Here is a 21,360-nt window from a genome sequence, read left to right as displayed (position 1 = left end):
CAACGTCTGTCGAGAGGAAAACAATTGTGACTTCAATATAGTAAAGGGAAAGTTGCCATAGTCCTAACAGAACACAGAAGTCCTCTCTCATTACAGACAGATGACTGGTGGTAGCTTAGCCTGAGGTTCACCATGCCTCAAGTGATGGGAGATGCATCGAAGGAGAGTCCTTTACAGTAACCTTGGAGTGTGGGAATTGAACCCATGTCACTGGCATTCCTCTGCATCACAAACCAGCCATCCAGCCCTCTTTCCTCAGTTATGGGAATCAAAGGAGAAAGTAATTTAGGTACAATTATAAAGGAAAGGTTGGAAAATGCAATTTACTCAGTATTACAAAGGAATGAGTAAGTGATGATCTTAAGTTGAGAAAAATAATAAATAAAAGGATTAAGTTGTATAGTCTCTCTCAAACCCTATCCTACGGGTAAACTGATAAAATAAATTCAACTCTCATATCAAAACGATTCTTCAGGGAAACAGGTCTCAACACCTGGCTGTTGAAACATGTTAATATATTGCCCTTACCCAAAAAGGGAGGAAGACGGAAAGTATGAAACCTTAGACCAATTAATTTAATATTTGCCATTGGGATATTGTTAAAATCCATTTTTAAGGAAGTTGAAATGGGATATTTGGAAAGTTAAAACAAAAACATGCTGACCCTGATGGATTATATGAGGAGTAAGTCATGTTTGCTCAATTTGCTAGAGCTCTTCAAAGATGTTACAAACAAAGTGGCTAATGGGGATCCTGTAGATATAGAACATATGGAGTACCAGAAGGAGTTTGATAAGATGCTGCAGACAGGTTACACAAGGTTAGATCACACGGGGTTCGGGTATTACATTAGCTTATAGAGGGGAATGGCTCACCAACAGAAAGCAGAGTGACGAGGTAAAGGAGTCTTTTTTTACAGCAAGCTGTAATCAGTGGGGTGTCACACCAGTTTGGTGCTTGGGCCCCAACTGTTTACAATTTGTATTAATGTCTTGGATGCAGAGATACAATCTATTATCACCAAAATTGCAGTTGACACCAAAATAAGTGGGAAAAATTAAGTTGCAATGAAGAAATAAGAAACATGCAAATTGATATGGAGAGTTTTGGTGAATGGATTAAAATCTGGCAGACAGAGTTTGAAGTGGATTAGCGTGAGGTTATCCATTTTGGGTGGAAAAATAAAAAGGTACATTATCTAAATGGAGAGAATTCTCAAAATGCTTCAGCACAGAGGGATCTGAGTATTCTTGTGTAGGAGCTGCAGAAAACTAGTATTCAGGTTTAGCAGATAATAAAGGAGGGAAAATGGAATTTTGGCATTTATTGCTACAGGAATGGAAGCTGGAGATGAGGCCTGAGACAGATCAGCCAACTAGGCCATCTACATGTGGAACCAAAGGAGATAGGTGAGATCCTAAACAAATACTTTGCATCCGTATTTACAACGAAACCTCAATTATCCAAAAGACATGGGCAGGGAGTATTTCGTTGGGTTAATCGAATTCCGGATAATAAAATGCTGGATAACAGAGTTTAGTGTTCATTGGGACCTTGTGATCTTGCCGGATAATCAGACATTTAGATAATCGAATGCTGGATAATCGAGGTTCCTCTGTAATGTGGAGAAAGTTTCAGAAACTTGGGTAAATAAATTGTGCTGCCTTGGAAAGCGTCCAGATTACAGAAGTGGAGGTGCAGGAGATCTTAATGTATAAAGGTAGAAAGGTCCCTGGGAGTTGATCAGGTGTATTTCAGGAAATTATGGGTAGTTGGGGAAAAAAATTATATGGCCCTTCGCAAGGATATTTATATCATCGACAGCCATGGGTGAAGTGCTGGAGACTGAAGGGTGACTAATGTGGTGCCATTATTTAAAATTGGCTGCAAGGAAAAGCCAGGGATCTATAGACTGGTGAGTTTGATGTTAGTGGTGATCAATATGTTGGACGGCATTCTGAGAGAGGGAGGGCATTCTGTGCATTTGGAAAAGCAAGGGCTGATTACAGGCAGGCAGCCTGGGTTTCTGGATAGGATATCATGTCTCGTTAACTCAACTGAGTTTTTTCTGAAGAGGTGCCCAAGAAGATGGATGAAGGCAGAGTAGTAGATGTTGTCTACATGGACTAGCAAGGCCTTTGGCATGGTAACACATGGTAGGTTGTTGACTAAGTTAAATCTCACAGGATCCAAGAAGAGCTAGCCAATTAGATACAAGTGGTTTGACAGTAGGAGACAGAGGGTTGTTATTCAGACTGAAGGCCAGTGACCATCAGTGTGTCGCAAGGATCGGTGCTGGATCCAGTGTTTGTTTATATAAATGACAACAACAAAGTGAATAAGAATACAGGAGGCATGGTTAGTAAGTTTGTAGATAATAGCAACATAGGTGGTATGGTGGACAATGAAGAAGGTTATCAAAGATTACAAAGGGATTAGTGGGGCCAGTGGGCTGAGGAATGGCAGATGAAGTTTAATTTAGAAAAATGTGAGATGTTGCATTTTGGCAAGACAAACCAGGGCAGGAATTAAACAGTTAATGGTAGGGCCCTGGGGAGTGTTCCATAGTTCCATTAATAGCAGAACAGTTCCATTGACTCATCTAGACTCGAAATAGTAGCCTGCTTTCTCTCTATGGATGCTGCCTGACCAACTGTCGACATGTTAAAGGGTTAATTTGTTCTGCTGACATGTAAGGAATTGGATGCCCCAGGGAGTGTGTTTTTAATGTCTTGCATGCAGGATGTGACAATCTAATAATACTCTGTAAATGCTGCAGTTTAAGGAATAACCTAACCATACACTATTTTAAGGAATTACCTAACCTAATCACTTCACATCGTTTTTGGGCAGCATGTGATGCTATGAGGGAGTGGCAGGGGGTGGTGTCTTACATGTATGACTGACTGTGATGTAAAACCCTGTATAAAGGGAGTACGGTTCCCTTGTTTGGGAAGAGTGTTAAGTGATCCCCCAAAAGCTAGTACTTGCTTAAATAAATTGTGGCTGTTCACAGAAGTTGGTGTATTGCCGTTGCATCAAGCGTGCAAGAATCACAAGAAGGGAGCCTAACACGGTGAGCTCCAGCAATTTTTGTTTACAGTTCATTTTAGCTTTGACACATCTTGATCTGGGGTTTTCTGTTCAAACGTAACAAAAAAAAATTCAAACAGATATTCAGACAGTGATAAACAGGTAACTCATACCTCTGTTCTGATTCCACTCGTGAGCTTCTCCAAGGTAATTGGGGTCAAAACAGTAAACCCCATTCTGACAGAAATAATCATCTGTGCTTAATGCCACACCATTCGGACTTTGAGCTAACAGCAACCTGTAAATAGAAATACTCAAGGTTGATTACGTAAGTAGCTAAATTATAAGTAAAACATACAGCACATTAAAGTCAACAATCTGTACCCAGAAGACTTTTTCTAAAAATGTTTATCTACAGCAAATGATCAATGATATGAGAACCCATTATGAAATTAACTGATATTACACCAAAATGCAATAATGAAAATTATGGGGTAATATATTTCAGAGTACTGGATGCAATTCTCAACATTATCTCAGTGTACCGAATTTTTAAAAGTCATCTCTCACAGAAATGTTTTCCCCTTTAAGCATCTTAAAACTACAGCACATATTTGTTACAAAGTTGAAATGTCATCCATTTCATTTGCTGCCTTTCTCAATATCAAACATCAGTGTTCATTACTAGGAATTACAATGACATTTTCAACGAACATTAGTCCCCCAACCTCAGAGCCTGTTACGAATTCCTTCCCAAAATCCACAAATAACTGCCCAAAAAGACCCACTCGTTCAGCCTGTTAGAACATAGGACATATTCTATTAAATGGCCATTGGACAGATATATGGATGAAAAGGGAATAATGTAGACGGGCTTCAGATTGATTTCACAGGTCGGCGCAACATCGAGGGCCACGTGGCCTGTACTAGAACATAGAACATTACAGCACAATATAGGCCCTTTGGCCCTCTATGTGGCACCGACCTGTGAAACCAGTCTGAAGCCCATCTAACCTACACTATTACATTACCATCCATATGTTTATCCCATGAGCATTTAAATGCCCTTAAAGTTGGCAAGTTGTTGCAGGTAGGAAATACTCCGAGTAAAGAATCTACCTCTCTCACCTGTCCTATATCTATCACCCCTCAATTTAAAGCTACGTCCTCTTGTGCTAACCATCTCCATCCGAGGAAAAAGGCTGTCCCTGTCAACTTTATCTAATCCTCTGATTATCTTGTATGTCTCTATTAAGTCACCTCTCAACCTTCTTCTCTCGAATTAAAACAGCCTCGAGTTCCTCAGGCTTTCCTCATTCAACCTTACCTCCATACCAGGCAACATCCTGGTAAATCTCCTCTGAATTCTCCTTCCTATAATGCAACGACCAGAACTGCACGCAATACTCCAAGTGCAGCCGCAAGTTCTGGACAGGTGCAACATGACCTCATGGCTTTGAAACTCAATCCCTCTACCAATAAAAGCTAATACACTGTATGCCTTCTGAACAACCCTATCAACCTGGGTGGCAACTTTTAGGGATCTATGCACATGGACACCAAGATCTCTTTGCTCATCCAAACTACCAAGAATACAGTACTCTGTATTCCTATTGCTTATTCCGAAGTGTATCGCCTCACACTTTTCTGCATTAAACTCCATTTGCCACCTCTCAGCCCAGCTGCAGCTCACGTACATCCTTCTGTAACCTGCAACAGCCTTTAGAACTATCCACAACTCCACAGACTTGAGTGTCATCAGCAAATTTACTAACCCATCCTTCTACGCCCTCATCCAGGTAATTTATAAAAACAACAAACAGCAGTGGCCCCAAAACAGATCTTTATGATACGCCACAAGTAACTAAACTCCAGGATGAACATTTCCCATCAACCACCACACACTGTCTTCTTTCAGCTAGCCAATTTTTGATCCAAGCCACTATATCACCCTCAATCCCATGCTTCCATATTTTCTGCAATACCCACCATGGGGAACCTGATCAAATGCTTTACTGAAATCTATATACACGAAATCAACCGCTTTACCCTCATCCACCTGTTTGGTCACCTTCTCAAAGCACTCAATAAGGTTTGTAAGGCATGACCTACTCTTCACAAAACCGTGTTGACTATCTCTAATCAAATTATTCCTTTTTAGATGATTATAAATCTCTCTCTCAAAATCCTTTCAAACACTTTACCTACAACCAAAATAAGGCTCACTGGTCTATAATTACCTGGGTTGTCTCTATTCCCCTTCTTGAACAACAAGGGGACAACATTTGCTATTCTCCAGTCTTCTGGCATTATTCCTGTAGACAATAACAACATAAAGATCAAAGCCAAAGGCTCTGCAATCTCCTCCCAAGCTTCCCAGAGAACACTAGGATAAATCCCATCCAGCTCGGGGACTTATCTATTTTCACATTTTCTAGCATTGCTAACACCGCCTTTTCATGAACCTCAATTCGTCTAGTCTAATAGCCTGTATCGCCGTATTCGCCTTGACAACATTGTCTTTTTCCAGTGTGAATACCGACAAAAAATATTCATTTAGCATCTTTCCTCTGACTCCACGCATAACTTCCCACTACTGTCCTTGACTGGCCCTAATTTTGCTGTCTTCATTCTTTTATTCCTGACATACCTACAGAAAGCTTTAGGGTTTTCCTTGATCCTACCTGTCAAAGACTTCTCATGTCCCCTCCTGGCTCTTCAAGATCTCTCTGTAAGTCAATCCTGCTAACTTGTAAATCTCACATGCCTCACAAAAGACTGAACCTTCACATCTTATCTTCTTCCTCTTGACAAGAGATTCAACTTCTTCAGTAAACCACGGTTCCCTCGCACAATCACTTACTCCCTGGAACATATACATACTTATCAAGAACACACAGTATCTGTTCCTTAAACAAACTCCACATTTCAATTGTGCCCATCCCCTGCAGTTTCCTACCCCATCCTTTCCATCATAAATCTTGCCCAATTGCATAATAATTGCCTTTCCCCCAGCTATACCTCATGCCCTACGATATGTATCTATCCCTTTCCATCACTAAAGTAAACGTAACTGAATTGTGGTCACTATCACCAAAGTGCTCACCAACCTCCAAATCTAACATCTGGCTTGGTTTCATTATCCAGTACCAAATCCAATGTCGCCTTGCCACTTGTTGGCTTATCTACATACTGTGTCAGGTAACCCTCTAATACACACTGAACAAAAACTGATCTATCTAAAGTACTTGAATCATAGTATTTCCAGTCAATATTTCCATAGTTAAAGGCCCCCATAACAACTACCCTGTTACTTTCACTCCTATCCAGAATCACCATTGCAACCCTTTCCGCTATGTCTCTGGAACTTTTCGGAGGCCTGTAGAAAATTCCCAACAGGGTGACCTCTCCTTTCCTGTTTCTAACCTCAGCCCATACTACATCAGTAGACGAATCCTCATCAAACTTCTTTTCTGCCACCGTAATACTATCCTTGACTAACAATGCCACACCTCTCCCTCTTTTACCACCTTCCTTGTTCTTACTGAAACATCTAAACCTCAGAATATGCAACAACCATTCCTGTCCCTGCTCTATCCATGTCTCTGAAATGGCCACAACAAAGTCCCAGGTACCAACCCATGCTGCAAGTTCACCTACCTTATTCCGGATGCTCCTGGCTTTGAAGTAGGCACACTTCAAACTACCTTCCTGCCTGCCGGTATACTCTTGTGACATTGAAACCTTATTTATGACCATACTACTCACAACCTCCTGTACACTGGAACTACAATTCAGATCCCCATTCCCCCCCACCTAACCCCTTCCCCCAGTAAGTCTACACCCTCCCCACCCCCACAACAGAATCCAAAACGGTATACTTGTTACTGAGGGGGAACGGCCACAGGGGATCCCGTCACCATCTGCCTGTCCCCTTTCTGCAACCCATCAACCTTTCTCTCCCCTTATCCAGTCCCTTCCCACTTACATCTGCGACTCTTCTGATGCTTTGCTGGCATTCCCAGTTTACTAGCAGCAGTTGCCTTCTATTCACTATGGACAGGCAATCCTTTTACATGGACAATCTCCATAAAGATGAGGATTCTCACTTTAAACAACTTCAAAATTAACTTCTCTCACTTTCACAAAGGTCTAGCCATGAGTACCCACGTAACCCCCAGTTATGCCTCGGAACAGAGGATTTTAAGGGGCTTGACAAGGTAAATGCTAAGAGAATGTAATCCCTCATAAGACAGGTTAGAACCAGAGGACATAGTCTCAGAATTAAGGGACACCAATTTAAAACTGAGACTGTGAGGAAGTTCTTCTCTCAAAGGGGAGAAAGTGAGCACTGGAGATCAGATTCGAAGAGTGTGGTGCTGGAAAAGCATAGTCAGGCAGCAGCTAGGAGCAAGAGAATCGAGCTTCGAGCATCAGCTCTTCATCAGGAATTCCTGATGCAGAGTCCTCATGCATATTTCAGGCTGGGATAGATAAATTCTTGATCTAGTGGGGGAAATAAGAGGGTTATGGGGAAAGGGAGGAAAGTAAATGTGAGAAATGTTAGCTCATTCATGAGCCTATTGAATGGCAAAGCAAGCTCAAGGGGTTGGACAGCCTATTCCTGTTTCTATTTCTTATTGTCTTATGGACTGTTTCTGAGAGTTAGGTGAAACATTCCTTGTTCCAATTCTACTCTGGTCCTTCCCTACAACTTTTCCTCTGGTACACTGAAGATGCATCAGTGCTGCCCCCTACTGTCTAGAATTGCAAGATTTTATCAATTTTGCATCCACCTCCTCCCCCTTCAACATTTTGGATTGCATTTCTGGCAATAAGGTGGCCACCAAGGATGGGACAGAAAAACCAAGAAAGCTTAAAATAAGGAACTCTAAGACAGGACCTAAGGCCCAAATCAATTATCTGTCACATCTCACTGAGATAATGCATTGAAAATCAAGGCCCACCATTCCAGGAGTCATCACAAAAATTAAAGATTTTTAACTAGTATGCAAAGATTCCCCCAACTTATGTGAATTATAAATCCAGATTGCCAGAAAGCACAGACTAGGTTTCTATTCTGAAGAATGACTACTTATTACCAGTCAAGATACAGACAAACAACTACGAACCACTAATACATAACTGTACTAATTAAAACTCTAAACCCCATATAAATGTACCTTTATAAAACTAGCTGTGTGCACACTCACACATAAACAAAAAAAAATTGCTGTTATAGATGGATGTAAAGACTAGGAAGACAGTTCAATGTTTCCTGTTCACAGATTTACGAGATGGTTCTCATGATTCTTGTGCTGGGTGCATGATCCTTTTGCAGTTGACCTTGTCCAGATGCTTCCATGGTCTTCTGTAAAGAGGCAAAGCTGGTAGATTCATTGATAAAAGTTACAGCAATTGATAATGAAATGAAGATAAACTGGTTTTCTTCCAGATCAAACTGGTTTTTACTCTCTCTTATTTGCAGAGTTCTGAATCTGGTAGAGACCTGAAAGCTTCCCTGTATCTTGTTTACACCCCCAAGCTGTTCAGTTACCAGAGTACTAACCGCATGGTGTTGGCAGGCAGAAAGTCTTTCTCATCAACAGCTAGTCACTAGTCCACAGATCAGCTACTTGTACCAACCAAAACTGTATCTGTACACACCCCGGGCTCCAGCTCATCTTCAACCACACTTTAACCATTGCTCAAACAAATTGCTGTGTAAACAGTGCTTACAAGGAGCGTCAGGCTACTCGCTTTCAAAACATACAGCAAACCAAGGATTGTTGTGGGATTAAAAGATTTCACTCATACCATTCCACAATTAAAAAACACAGTACAAAACCAATAAAAATTCTCTATGTCAAAATAAAAGACAGCATCGCTTTACAGATAAGTGTGTCATCAGCAAAAAAACTGCATGAAACAATTTAAATCAATCTTGAAATCTTGACTTTTAATCTGCAGAATTTTATTTACCCAGTTTATACTCCTCCTCCAACAACAGTACCTGTTTCAAACCACCCGTCTTCTGTCTGTCTTTACAGTCAATGAGTGTGTATGTTTAGGATTTTAGAAGTGATTTGTTTTAAATTGTATGGGATCTCTAATCTACAGTCTTTTGTTACTTAGCTGTATGTTACAATAAACACTACTATTTTCCTATTACTGACAAAACTTGGTGTGAATTACCTTTGAATGGAATAGCAGTCAGTCATGCATACTGGTTATCTTAGTGGTCTAAGTCAGGCTTTATTCTATTTGGAATGGCTTGTGAAATAGCAGGGCATGATTTTAGCACACCTTTCCCAGTTAACTTGTAAGAGACGTTTAACGGGCTGTCGGAGATCCAATGAGTAGGGATTAGGCAAGCAGGAATATGGAGTTGGTGCAAGCAGTAAAAGTACAAAACAAAGATTTTCTGCAGTGGTGACAGGTAATCGTAACGGATTTTGATGAATTAGCAAAAGTCTGGAATTAGTAAATCAATTAGAAGTGGACTAATACAGGCAAGATTAGATACATTAAGTGCCTAGTCATTTGAGTTATCAAGAACTCAAATGCAGCTTGAACAGGAAAAAGTGATAAAGCAGCTCAAAACAGAGAAATAAAGTTTTAAAATTAAAAGAGACAGAAAGGGAACTCAAAAGACATGAGCCTGAAGAAAAGGGAAAAGAGAAAGAAAGAGCAGGTAGAAAACTGGGACTAAAGTTGCCAAGGCAAAATTAGAGGAAAGAAATAGGGAATATTAGTTTAAAGTGATGCAGTTCAAAAAAAACTTCAGATATCAAAGCAGGTTCCAATGAGGAAGACAGTAGTTAAAAACCTAAGTCCAGCAGGGAAATGTTTAAATTTGTTCACTACCTACCAAAAAGTTGAGGAACAGGATATGGAGGCATACTTCTTTCAAAGTAAAGTCGTAGGTAGACAGGGTGGTGAAGATAGCATTTGGCACGTTTGCCTTCTTTGGTCATGAGTGTAGAAGTTGGGATGTAATATTGCAGCTGTACAGGACATTGTTGAGGCCAGTTTTAGAATTCTGCATTCAATTCAGATTGTCCTTCTATAGGATGTTATTAAACTTGAGAGGGTGCAGAAAAGATTTGCAAGGATGTTGCTGGGTTTGAGTTATAGGCAAGAGGCTGAATGGGCTGAGACTATTTTCCCTGGAACATCAGAGACAGATGGGTGACCTTATAGAAGTTTATCCTTGAGGGGGGTGGATAGGGTGAATAGCCAAGGTCTTTGTCTTAGCATGGGGGAATCCAAAACTAGAAGGCATAGTTCAACGGGAAAGGAGAAAGATTTAAAAAAGGACCTGAGAGGTAACTTTTTCAGAGACTGGTACATATATGGAACAAGCTGCCAGAAGAAGTAGCGAAAGCGGCCACAATTACAACTTTTAAAAGGCTACTTGGGGTTAAGACTATGAATAGGAAGAGTTTAAGAGGGACATGGGCCAAATGTTGGCAAATGCGACTAGTTCAGATTGGTTAGAAACAAAAAATACTGTAGATGCTGGAATCCAAAGTAAATAAGAAGGAGTCTAGAAGAACACAGCTAACCAGGCTGCATCAGGAGGTGGAGAAGTCAATATTTCAGATATTAAACCTTCTTCAGGACTAGATCTAGTCCTGGAGAAGGGTTTATGCCTAAAATGTTGACTTCTCCACCTCCTGATGCAGCTAGCTTGCTGTGTTCTTCCAGCCTCTTGTTTGTCTACCTAGGTCAAGTCGGGGTATCTGATTGGCACAGACAAGTTGGACTGATTCAATTAGATTAGATTCCCTACAGTGTAGAAACAAGCCCTTCAGCCCAACAAGCCCACACTGACCCTCCAAAGAGTAACCCACCCAGACTCTTTTCCCCCGATCAATGCACCTAACACTATGGAAAATTTAGCATGGCCGATTCACCTGACCTGCACATCTTTGGACTGTGGGAGGCAACCGGAGCACCCGGAGGAAATCCACGCAGACATGGGGAGAACGTGCAAACTCCACACAGACAGACAGTCCCCAGAGGCTGGAATCGAACCTGGGTCCCTGCTGGTTGACATTTCTAAGCATTATGAGTGGGTAGGAGATTTTCCCTGAATCATATAGGCAAAAGTTCAGAAATTTGAAAAAAAAAGCCTGCTGAAAGCGATATTGAAACTCAAAGGATAAATTCAAGTAATTCTGACAGGTGGATACAGGCATTAGGAATAAATAGCATATATGAAGCTGAGAAATCACTCTTTGAAACTCATTGCCTTTTTTAATTTGAATACACGCTGAAGACTAGAAAGTGCAACTGTTAGACAGGTGGTTGTAATGACTGACCTTTGAGCTGATGCAAAAGAAAAACTGAACTTTTTTTTGCCTGTCATCTAACTAAACTTGATGAGGAATGGTGGTGGGAGAGAGAAAGGAAGACAAGTAGCTAGCTTAACAAAAAGACAGTTAGGAATGACCCAAAATCCCCTTCTCAGATCAGAAAGGAAGATGCTGAGGACTGAAGAGAAAGATCAAGGGACCAAGTGTTTCCAGTGTATTAAAATTAGATACATTTGTTCAGATTGACAGCAAGACAATGGAACATACAATGGTACATAAGAACGAGTGTCAGAAAGGATAACAGATCAAACTGCACCTATAACTATAAATAGGAAACCAAAGGAAAACACTGCTGACTGCGGAAGAGAGGAGCAAGAGAAGACTGAGATATGAAGAGTTTTGGCCAAAAGGAAAGAAATCCCCTTTTTCTTCACGCAATGAAGCTAAACCCATAACTATTCAAACAGACACGAGTGACTCAAACTCTTCTTGGAGAAGGACACAGGTTTTCATCCAAAAATTACGCATTTCTAAGCTTAACTTGTGAATTGCAAACAATTCAAATTAACTTACCGTGAAAGAGTAGATTTTCCACAGCCTGGTGGACCACGCATAAATATGAGAACTTTATCTTCAATTCCTGGTTTTAACTGCGGTTCTGTTTTCTGATGCTGCTGACACAAATGATATATACCAAGCCCCAGCACATTGGACTGATGCTCCACATTTTCACGCGGACAATAATCATGAAAGTAGTTTTGCCCAGGTTGCATTCTGTTGTTGCCGTTGGGGAATGCCCAATTGCTACAACACTCATTTCCAGCTTGCAATGGCACAGTATTGTTGCAGACACTGCTGTAGCTGTTACTTAAAGGTGGCTTGTTATTAGGAAAAGGCATCAGCTCCTGTGATGGGCCACTGTATCTTTGACAATCGAGTGGGATACCAAACCTTGGCAGAGGTTGTTCTTGCGGACCAATAAAAGCCTGTGGCTGATTCCATTGAGGCCTTGCAGGAGACAAAATTTTATTCCAATCTGCATTACCTAAGTGTTCAGTGGTTGGAATTTGTGGTCTACCAGTACAAGGGTCACATACATCTTGAGTTTTATGTTTCCCATTTGTAGCCTTTTTGCATGTCTTGCCAGTCTTATTTCTGTCACGTTTATCCACAGTTGTGTTCCCTTGACATTTTTCTGAACTTACTAAATCATCCACACATTCACTAACAAGCAAATCAGTTTCATTTTCAATTTTCTCCAATTCCTTATAAAATAGGCTTAACTCATTTTCAAGTTCAGCATTGTTTTCAGGCACAATAATATCATTTTTATTAGGATGCCCATTGTCCTCTTTGAATTTCAAAACTGATGACTCAATTGCAATGTTTTCATGCTGAGAGCTTGAATTGGGGTGTGGGGCACAGAATTCAGATTCATTTTGCTTTTCAGCACCATTTGTTTTTTCTTTTTCAGGCAATTCCGTGGAATCACATTCACCTTCTTCAGCAACACTCTCTGTTTTTCGTCTTTTTGAACAGGGACCACTCATTTCTCCTTCAAGTTCTGAAGGCCCAGCACTAGTTTCTGCATTAGACATCTGTAAATAAGATGGGCATTCATTAAGTATAAAAAATTTTTACTCTGGTCACATGAAAATTTTGAGAAGTATGTGACCAAATATTTAATTCGTTTTTTTAAAAAAATGTAGCTATAAATTGGAACACAACTAGCATATTTTCTTGGTTACTGAACAGTTTTATTCAAGATTGTTTAAAATAGAGATATTTTGTTTGCACAAAATAAGTCTTTGAATGAAATGTATGCACACTGAAAGATTTCATGTCTTCAAACTTGAAATTAGGCAATGTCAATTTGGTCCAGTGCTCATTTGTTCAAATGCACGAGGAAAAATACATGCACTTTTTACTTTGTAATTTCATAATACTTGACTTTTTTCAGTTTTCAAATCAAAAGAAAAATAACATTGTCGTTTTGAGACAAGTTGTTGCGATTCAAAATTGTCATTTTTCCATTCCTTTTATCTACAACTACACCCTCATCTCCTGCAGAAGTAACAGCACTGCATTTTTCAAAAATATGTTTCTATTCTATGAAACGTGAATACCAAGAAACCAAATGGTTAACCCAGTATTTTATTATTCTGAAACTGTAGTTCTTTAATACAAAGGATAGAAGTACTAATCAGAAATGTTTGAGGAAGGCAGTTATTTGCACAAAAGATGCAATGACAGTTGGAACAGTTATAGGCAGAATTGATTAGTTCCAAGTGTTAACACAATGATTTTTAAAACATCAATATTTCCTTGTGGTTTAAAACATCATAAATCATACAAAACTTCGAGGTTACCCGAAACTGCTTGGCTCCCAAACAAGCATCCACAGCACAGTTGTTAACATTCCCTGCTGAGGCAAGAGACCTCCACTCTAGCTCAGGAGCACAAAAATCTCAGCTGAGTACTGCATTTTTGGACGCTGTCTTTTTGATCAAGACAACAATTGAAACAGTCCATGCCTGCCACTCTGAAAGCAAGTAACATTCATTGAACACAAATGTCAGGCAATGACTATCTCTAATAACAGGCAATCTAACCATCGCCCCTTTACATTCAGTAGTGTTGCCATCACCAAATCCCTCACTATCAATACCTTAAGAATTACAGTTGACCAGACACTCACTGGACTTGCCATATAAATTTGCTGGCTACAATAGCAGGTCAGAGGCTAGAAATACTGCTGCAAATAACTCACCTGACTCCCATCTACAAAGGAGAAAGTGAGGACTGCAGATGCTGGAGATCAGTGCTGAAAATGTGTTGCTGGAAAAATGCAGCAGGTCAGGCAGCATCCAAGGAGCAGGAGAATTGACATTTCGGGCATGAGCCCTTCTTCAGGAAGGAAGCCCTTCCTTCCTGAAGAAGGGCTCATGCCCGAACGTCTATTCTCCTGCTCCTCGAATGCTGCCTGACCTGCTGCGCTTTTCCAACAACATATTTTCAGCTCCCATCTACAAAGCACAGGTCAGGAGGGTGATGGAATACTCCCCACTTGTCTGAATGGGTGCAGCTCCAACAACTCCCCCAAGAAGCATGACAAAGACAAAGCAGCCCACTTGATTGGCAGCACATTCACAAGCACCAAATCCCCTCTACCATCAACGCTCAACAGCAGCAGTGTGTATTATCTACAAGAAAGCTCCTCAGATGGCATCTTCCAAGCCCACAACTACTTCCATCTGCAAGTTCCCTTCCAAATCATCCATTTTCCTTCACTGTTGCTGGGTAAAATCCTGGAACTCCTTTCACAAGGGCATTGTGTATCTACCTACAGCACATAGACTACAGCTGTTCAAGACGGCAGCTCACCACCACATTTTCAAGGGCAACTAGGGCCGGGCACAAATGCTGGCAAGCCAGTGACATGCAAGTCCCACGAGTGAATAAAAATTTTGAAAATACTGTTTGAAACAAACACAGGAGTTTATCTTTTGCGGTTTAGATAAATAAGCATTCTATTAATAAATAATTTTTAAAAATGTTTGAAATGCAAACGTCATAACTGTCTTTGATGTGCACAAATTTACAGCGGTCAGTCCCGCATTGCAACAGGAACGAGTTGGCTGAAATACAGTTCGCGGATGGTAGATAGTCGTGAGATGCAACTCAGAATCCAAAGCGTTTACCTCACTGAACAAGTGTCAACACTAGCATAAGCAGTATGCTAAAATAGGAAAACAACTGTAACAGAAAGACTAATTTTGACATCCCTGGTAAAAAGCGCAAGCTCAGATACCACATATACATTTTAAAAAACCTATGAATAACTGTACTCTCAAAGCTGATGAGTTTTGAATAAATCAGGGTTCCATAGTACTTATGAATGCAGGTCTTCAGTCAGCAAGTTGCTGAAACCACAGGCCTGGATTTATTTACAAACAAAGGAGAGACAGTCAGTCAAGGAATACTTCGATAAAATTAGCGTGCATTACAGTTCATGGCCGACAAACACGAAGGGCATGCACAAGCTGCAACCATGGCCAACAGCTCCTGCCCGGAACAGATCCGGAAACACAAACTTCACTCTCCACTCCACCCCCTCTCAATTTGATCCTTTCGGCCAACTAGATTTTCTAAACAGTTGGGGCGGGGGGGGCGAAATAAGCATAACGTCGGCGCCATATGACAGCCTTCACCTTCAAGACCAACTATGGCTGAGGGACAATGGGCAGAGCCGGTGGAGCCAAGACCGTAACAAGGCCTAAACTTTAAATCTTCTTTCACAAGCTGCCCGCAACCAGTTAAATTGTGGAAACGAATGAACAAGAACACTGACGCTCCTTTCTTCAAAATCACAAATCAAAGTACCTTTTTCTTTACTTCATATATTGGAGCCGACTCATACCGTTTCAGCAAGTGACCAAGTCTAGGCCAGTGACGTTAGCAGCCGCACGGCATTCTGGGAGTTGTAGTCCGCGGGTGACAAAACTACAAAGCGGAGTCAATGTGCACATTGGAGGAGACGGTGACACGTGGTGAATTCACTAATTCAGACACACAAAACAATGCTCTGGGAACATGGATTCAAATCCCATTAAAGTAACTGGTGAAATTTAAATTCAGCTTATTCATAAATCTGAATTTGAAAGCCACCTCATTAATGGTGACTGTGACAACTATCACACAGTCATAAAACCTCACCTGGTTCATGGATGCCGTTCAGAGGAAACCAGTGCCTGAAGCAACACATTTCCAGTTCAGCAGCCTCCTGCTGGCCGACTGTTACCTACAGGACGAGCAGCAGGCTGGTAAGGGAACGTGGAAGCTGAACACAAAGCTTTTGACCCCAGGAAACATTGAGGAGCTCAAGAGGGACTACGCAGGTTGGAGAACCGTGAATCCCCTCTTTGAATCCCCAGCAGACTGGTGGGAAACAGTAAAAGGGAACATCAAGAGGTTCTTCATCCTCAAAAGGTGTTCAGGAGGCGAGAGAGAGAGGCGGGGAAAACTGTCCCAGCTGCAGGAAAGTATGCAGAACCTGCTTCTGCTGCAGACGATGGGGTTCGATGTCACGGAGGACCTCAAGGAGGTGAAGGGCCAGCAAGCCTCGCTCTTTGCCTCGGAGGCCTCCAAGATAATCTTCCTGTCCAGCGTCTGCTCTGTGCAGCAGGACGAGACGTGCTCACGTTTCTTCTTCCAGAAAGTGCACAAAGAGAGCTCTGTGCTCAGCAGCCTGAAGGAAGAAGATGGCTCGATAACGTCATCTCAGGCTGATGTCATGAGGATCAGCAAATCCTTCCATGCCAGTCTGTATGACATGAAGCCAACCGACAGCGCAGCCTCCCAGTCATTCCTGTCCTCTATCACGGAAGTCTTAGACGACAGAACACAGGAGAGGCTGGACCAGCCGCTATCTCTAGATGAGCTGACCAAGGCCCTCGAGTCCTTCGAAAAGAATAAAACTCTCGGAAGCGACGGCTTACCGGTCGAGCTCTATTCTGCTCGGTGGGACTTGATTGGCCAGGACCTGCTGGAGGTGTATGTCAGTATGCTTCTGGCAGGTACCATGAGTGAATCCATGAGGAAAGGCTTCATCACCCTCATCTACAAACGGAAGGGGGAGAGGGAGGAACTCAGAAATTGGAGACCAATCTCACTATTGAATGCGGATTACAAAATCTTGGCAAAGGTTATCGCCAACCAGGTCAGATTCACCCTGACCAAACCTGTGCTGTACCGGGCAGGAAGATCGCTGAGAGTTTCGCACTCCTCAGGGATACGATCGCCTACTTGCAGGACAGAGGGTTGGACACCTGCCTCATCAGCCTGGACCAGGAGAAAGCCTTTGACAGGATATCACACACGTATATGAGAGAATGTTCTCTCCAAAATGGGCTTTGGGGACGGAATCTGCAATTGGATCAGACTGCTCTACACCAACATTGTCAGTGCAGTCTCCATCAATGGGTGGGAATCAGATAACTTCCCAATCAGATCTGGAGTCAGGCAGGGCTGCCCTCTTTCTCCTGCCTTGTTTGTGTGCTGCATAGAGCCATTTGCCGAGTCCATCAGGAAGGATGTGAGCCTGAGATGGGTGACTATTCCTGGCAGTGGGGGCCTGCAGGTTAAGGTCTCCTTGTACATGGATGACGTCGCCGTTTTCTGCTCGGATCCGCTGTCCGTGCATAGACTCATTTGCATATGTGACCAGTTCGAACGGGCCTCGGGGGCCAAGGTAAACCAAGGCAAGAGCGAGGCCATGCTCTTCGGGAACTGGGCCAACCAATCCTCGATCCCCTTCACCGTCAGGACTGACCACCTGAAGGTGCTGGGTATTTGGTTCGGGGGGGCTGGGGCGTGCGCCAAGTCTTGGGAGGAGCGTATCAGCAAAGTGAGGCAGAAACTGGGCAGATGGAAGCTACAGTCGCTCTCCATCACGGGGAAAAAACCTGGTCATCAGGTATGAGGCACTGTCATGTGTGGCACAGGTCTGGCCTATTCCCAGAACCTGTGCTGCTGCAGTCACCCAGGCCATCTTCCAATTTATATGGAGGTCAAAGATGGACCGGGTCCGAAGGGACTCAATGTATAAAGATCTGGGCAACAGGGGAAAAAACACACCGAATGCCACCCTCAGCCTGATGGCCACCTTTGTGTGTGGCTGCATCAAGCTGTGCATGGATCCCCAGTACACAAACACTAAGTGTCACTATGTACTGAGGTTCTACCTGTCCCCGGTGTTGCGAAGGATGGGCCTGGCCTTGCCTGGCCGCGGAATGCTCCCGAGTAGTTGGACCTTTCCGTATTACTGTCCTTCGTGGAGAAGTTTATGAAGAAAAACATCTTTGACCAACAGTCCATCAGGAAGTGGTCAGCACGTAGTGTCCTTGAGACCTTTCAGGAAAAGGAGAGGGCGGATCCTATCGAGCGGTTCCCTGAGCAGACTGTCAAAGTCATTTGGCAGAATGCCTCATCACCAGAACTTTCCAACAAGCACCAAGACATGGCTTGGCTGGTGGTGTGAAGGGCTCTGCCTGTGAGATCCTTTATGCACACCCAGACTTTCTCCCGCACCGCACGCTGCCCTCGAAGCGGCTGCTGGGGGTGACGAGACTGTCAGACACCTCCTTCTGGAATGTGCCTATGCAGAAGAAGTCTGGAGAGGAATGCAGTGGTGTTTGTCGAGGTTCATCCCGAGCAGCGCCGTGACATGAGACTCCGTGCTCTATGGTCTGTTCCTGGGGATGCACACAAAGACGAACATCAACTGTGCCTTGAGGATCATCAACTCGGTGAAGGATGCTCTCCGGGTGGTCCAAAACCTGTTGATCTTCCAGCTGAAGGAGTTGACCCCGACTGAGTGTTGCAGACTGGCACATTCCAAGGTCCAGGACTACGTGTTGAGGGAAGCGCTGAAGCTTAGGGCAGCTGTCGTCAAGGCACAGTGGAGAAAGACCACCTTTTAATATCTGCCTGCCTAAGAAGAACAGGGGGCCCACGCAGTCATTTGGGCTCTGCTGACGCCTCAGCTAAATATATGGATATATGATTGATAAACATACAGACCTGTATATACAAATGATAAATTCTGATCTCTGTATGCAAAGAAATGGAATGTTTACATATGTATGGCATGACTAACTGTACAGATCATCAAAATATTTTATGAATAAAGTATATTTTTGAAATTAAAAAACCACATTTCCAGTTCAGTTCATTCATCGCCGTGGAGTTGATCAGAGTCATAGAGATGTACAGCATGGAAACAGACCCTTCCGTCCAACCTGGTTGGTCAAGGTATATGAGGATATGTTTCTGGCTGGCATTATCTCCCAAACTGTTCGGAAGACATCAATGCCCACTGTAAGAAGAATGAGGAAAAGGAGAAACCTAGAAATTAGTGACCCAGTTCACTGCTGAATGTGAACAACAAGCTTCTATCCAAGTTCATGACCAATTGGATCAAATTGGTGATTCAGCTTGATCAGACCTGTGCTGTACCCAGCAGTCAGATCAACTGAAAGCAATGCACCGCTCAAGGACATAATTGTCAATGGTATGTCGAAGGTATGAATATCAGCCTCATCAGCCTAGACCAGAGAAGTCCTTTGACAGACACAATGGAGGTGCTCTCCAAAATATGGTTTGGGAAGGATATCTGCAAATGGATACAACTGCCTGTACAGCAGATACTTGATTTACAAATATCCAACTTAGGAATGCTTGTACTTATGAACTTCCATACAGAGGTATAATTTTAAAGATCCAAAATACAAACATTTCCTGTGCTTGTGAACAGTTATTTTATATTGTCCTGCAATATGTTCTGATTTGTATACAAATTGACTTGAGAATGGACTCAACAATCCAGGGATGGCTGGTACAAACATCAGTAGCATACTTTCAATCAATCAAAAAAACAGAAAGCTGTCTGATCAAATGCAGTGGTCAGCATTTCATAGAGGTTTATAGCATGGAAAGAGGTCCTTCAGCTCATTGTCTCCATGCTGGTCATCAAACATCCAGCTAATTGAATCCCATTTTCCAACACTTAGCCCAGAGCCTTGACGTCTCTGGTATATCAAGTACTCACCTAAATAGTTCATAAATGTCTTGATAGGTCCTGCCTCTGTCTCTCTTTTAGGCACTGGGTTACAGATACCCCTATTCTCTCTATAAGTTGTTGGGGGGGTCTGTGCAGACTAACTGTTGCCTTTTACATTATGCTAATGTCATTAGCACCTGGCTGCTGTGTTTGCACTGATACCAAAACATTGAATGTGTTCAAGAGGCAGCTAGATATAGCACTTGGGCGAATGGGATCAAAGGTTATGGGGAGAAAGCAGGATTAGGCTATTGACTTGGATGATCAGCTATGACCACGATGAATGGTGGAGCAGGCTCAAAGGGCCAAATGGCCTGCTCCTATCTTTTATGTTTCTATGTGTCTGGTGTGTGGGTTTTCTGAGTTCATAGTTTCACTTGGCAAATGTACCTAGCATCCCTTGCTGTTTGGCCAGGTTAGCGATCTGTATTCTAGCAGCCAGGAGGTTGCTACATTGAAAAGACATTCAATGCCACGAGACATCACGTGAAGAATCTCACCTTCTCTCTTCAGGAGCAGAGGATCTTTCTTTTTCAGTTATCCTGAGTCTAAGTTCCTTCTCTTCATCTACCTCATTCAACTTTAAATTTATTTTAGATTCAAGGACCACAAGTGTTAACAATAGTGTGATAGTTAAGCGCCTCCTGATTCTTTCACTTGTCTCTGATCTCACCTTCTTTCTATTCTCAACATTTTACTCATTTCACTATTCTTTCTGATCTCTCCCTCTCTAACTTAAATGATCAGTTCTTCACAAAACCTCACGTCAATCCTTCTGTGATAGTAGATATTTTGATTTGAGGAGTTAGTATTTTCATAAATTCATCCCTGAACTTTCTTATCTGCAGGACAAATATTTCTAGTCTCCCTGCATCTTCTTATAGTTCAGGTGCCTTGTTTCAGGTGCTATGAAAGCTATCTGGGAATGGACCAGTGTACCATACATAATCAGAATTCTTTTGTTGAGAATTTTAATCTGTTCATCAGACTACGTAGCTTTGATCCCATTTGTTCTTTTCTAGCGCCAGATACTGTGCTTTTGTCCCAATTTCCAAATGTTTAAATTTATGTTAAACACCAATGACAGTCCTACCTCTAATCCTTGAGGCAAACCACTTGCAAAAAATTAGTTGAACTCCTATTTCAGAGACAGAAGATTCATTCCAAACCCCATACCAGTCTCTAAGAACCAAGCAAGTGCTTTGTAAATAGCAGACTGTTGAGTTCCTACATTTTAATATCACTTTGGGAGCCTAATTATAATGTACTGTTTCTTGAATACTGAAGTCACATTTTTCTCAGGAATTTGAAACTAGTCAACTTCTTCAAAACTTTGAATCAGACTCATGGATTTAAGTAGGACAGTTCTTTGTACATACACTAGAG

General features: G+C 42.2%; 1 protein-coding gene across 3 annotated transcripts in view; it reads right to left on the bottom strand.

The window, feature by feature from the left end:
- The window catches only part of LOC140481289 (uncharacterized), an 88,560-nt gene extending 72,536 nt beyond the window's left edge, over positions 1-16,024 (bottom strand). Inside the window, exons 1-3 of one of the 3 annotated variants that reach the window (XM_072577234.1) lie at positions 15,775-16,024; positions 11,928-12,952; positions 3,207-3,331 (exon numbers count right to left, since the gene is read on the bottom strand). In XM_072577234.1, coding sequence (XP_072433335.1) covers positions 3,207-3,331; positions 11,928-12,952 — 1,150 coding nt within the window. In that variant the 5' untranslated portion in view covers positions 15,775-16,024. Of the gene's footprint in view, positions 1-3,206; positions 3,332-11,927; positions 12,953-15,737 lie in introns of all 3 variants that reach the window. The other 2 variants (XM_072577233.1, XM_072577235.1) reach the window with 2 other exon arrangements.
- Positions 16,025-21,360: the final 5,336 nt, after the last annotated feature.

The sequence above is a fragment of the Chiloscyllium punctatum genome, chromosome 9 (genome assembly GCF_047496795.1).
Source record: "Chiloscyllium punctatum isolate Juve2018m chromosome 9, sChiPun1.3, whole genome shotgun sequence".
Taxonomy (NCBI): domain Eukaryota; kingdom Metazoa; phylum Chordata; class Chondrichthyes; order Orectolobiformes; family Hemiscylliidae; genus Chiloscyllium; species Chiloscyllium punctatum.
Note: the sequence above shows the minus strand (reverse complement) of the source record. Positions and strands in the feature narration are given on the sequence as shown.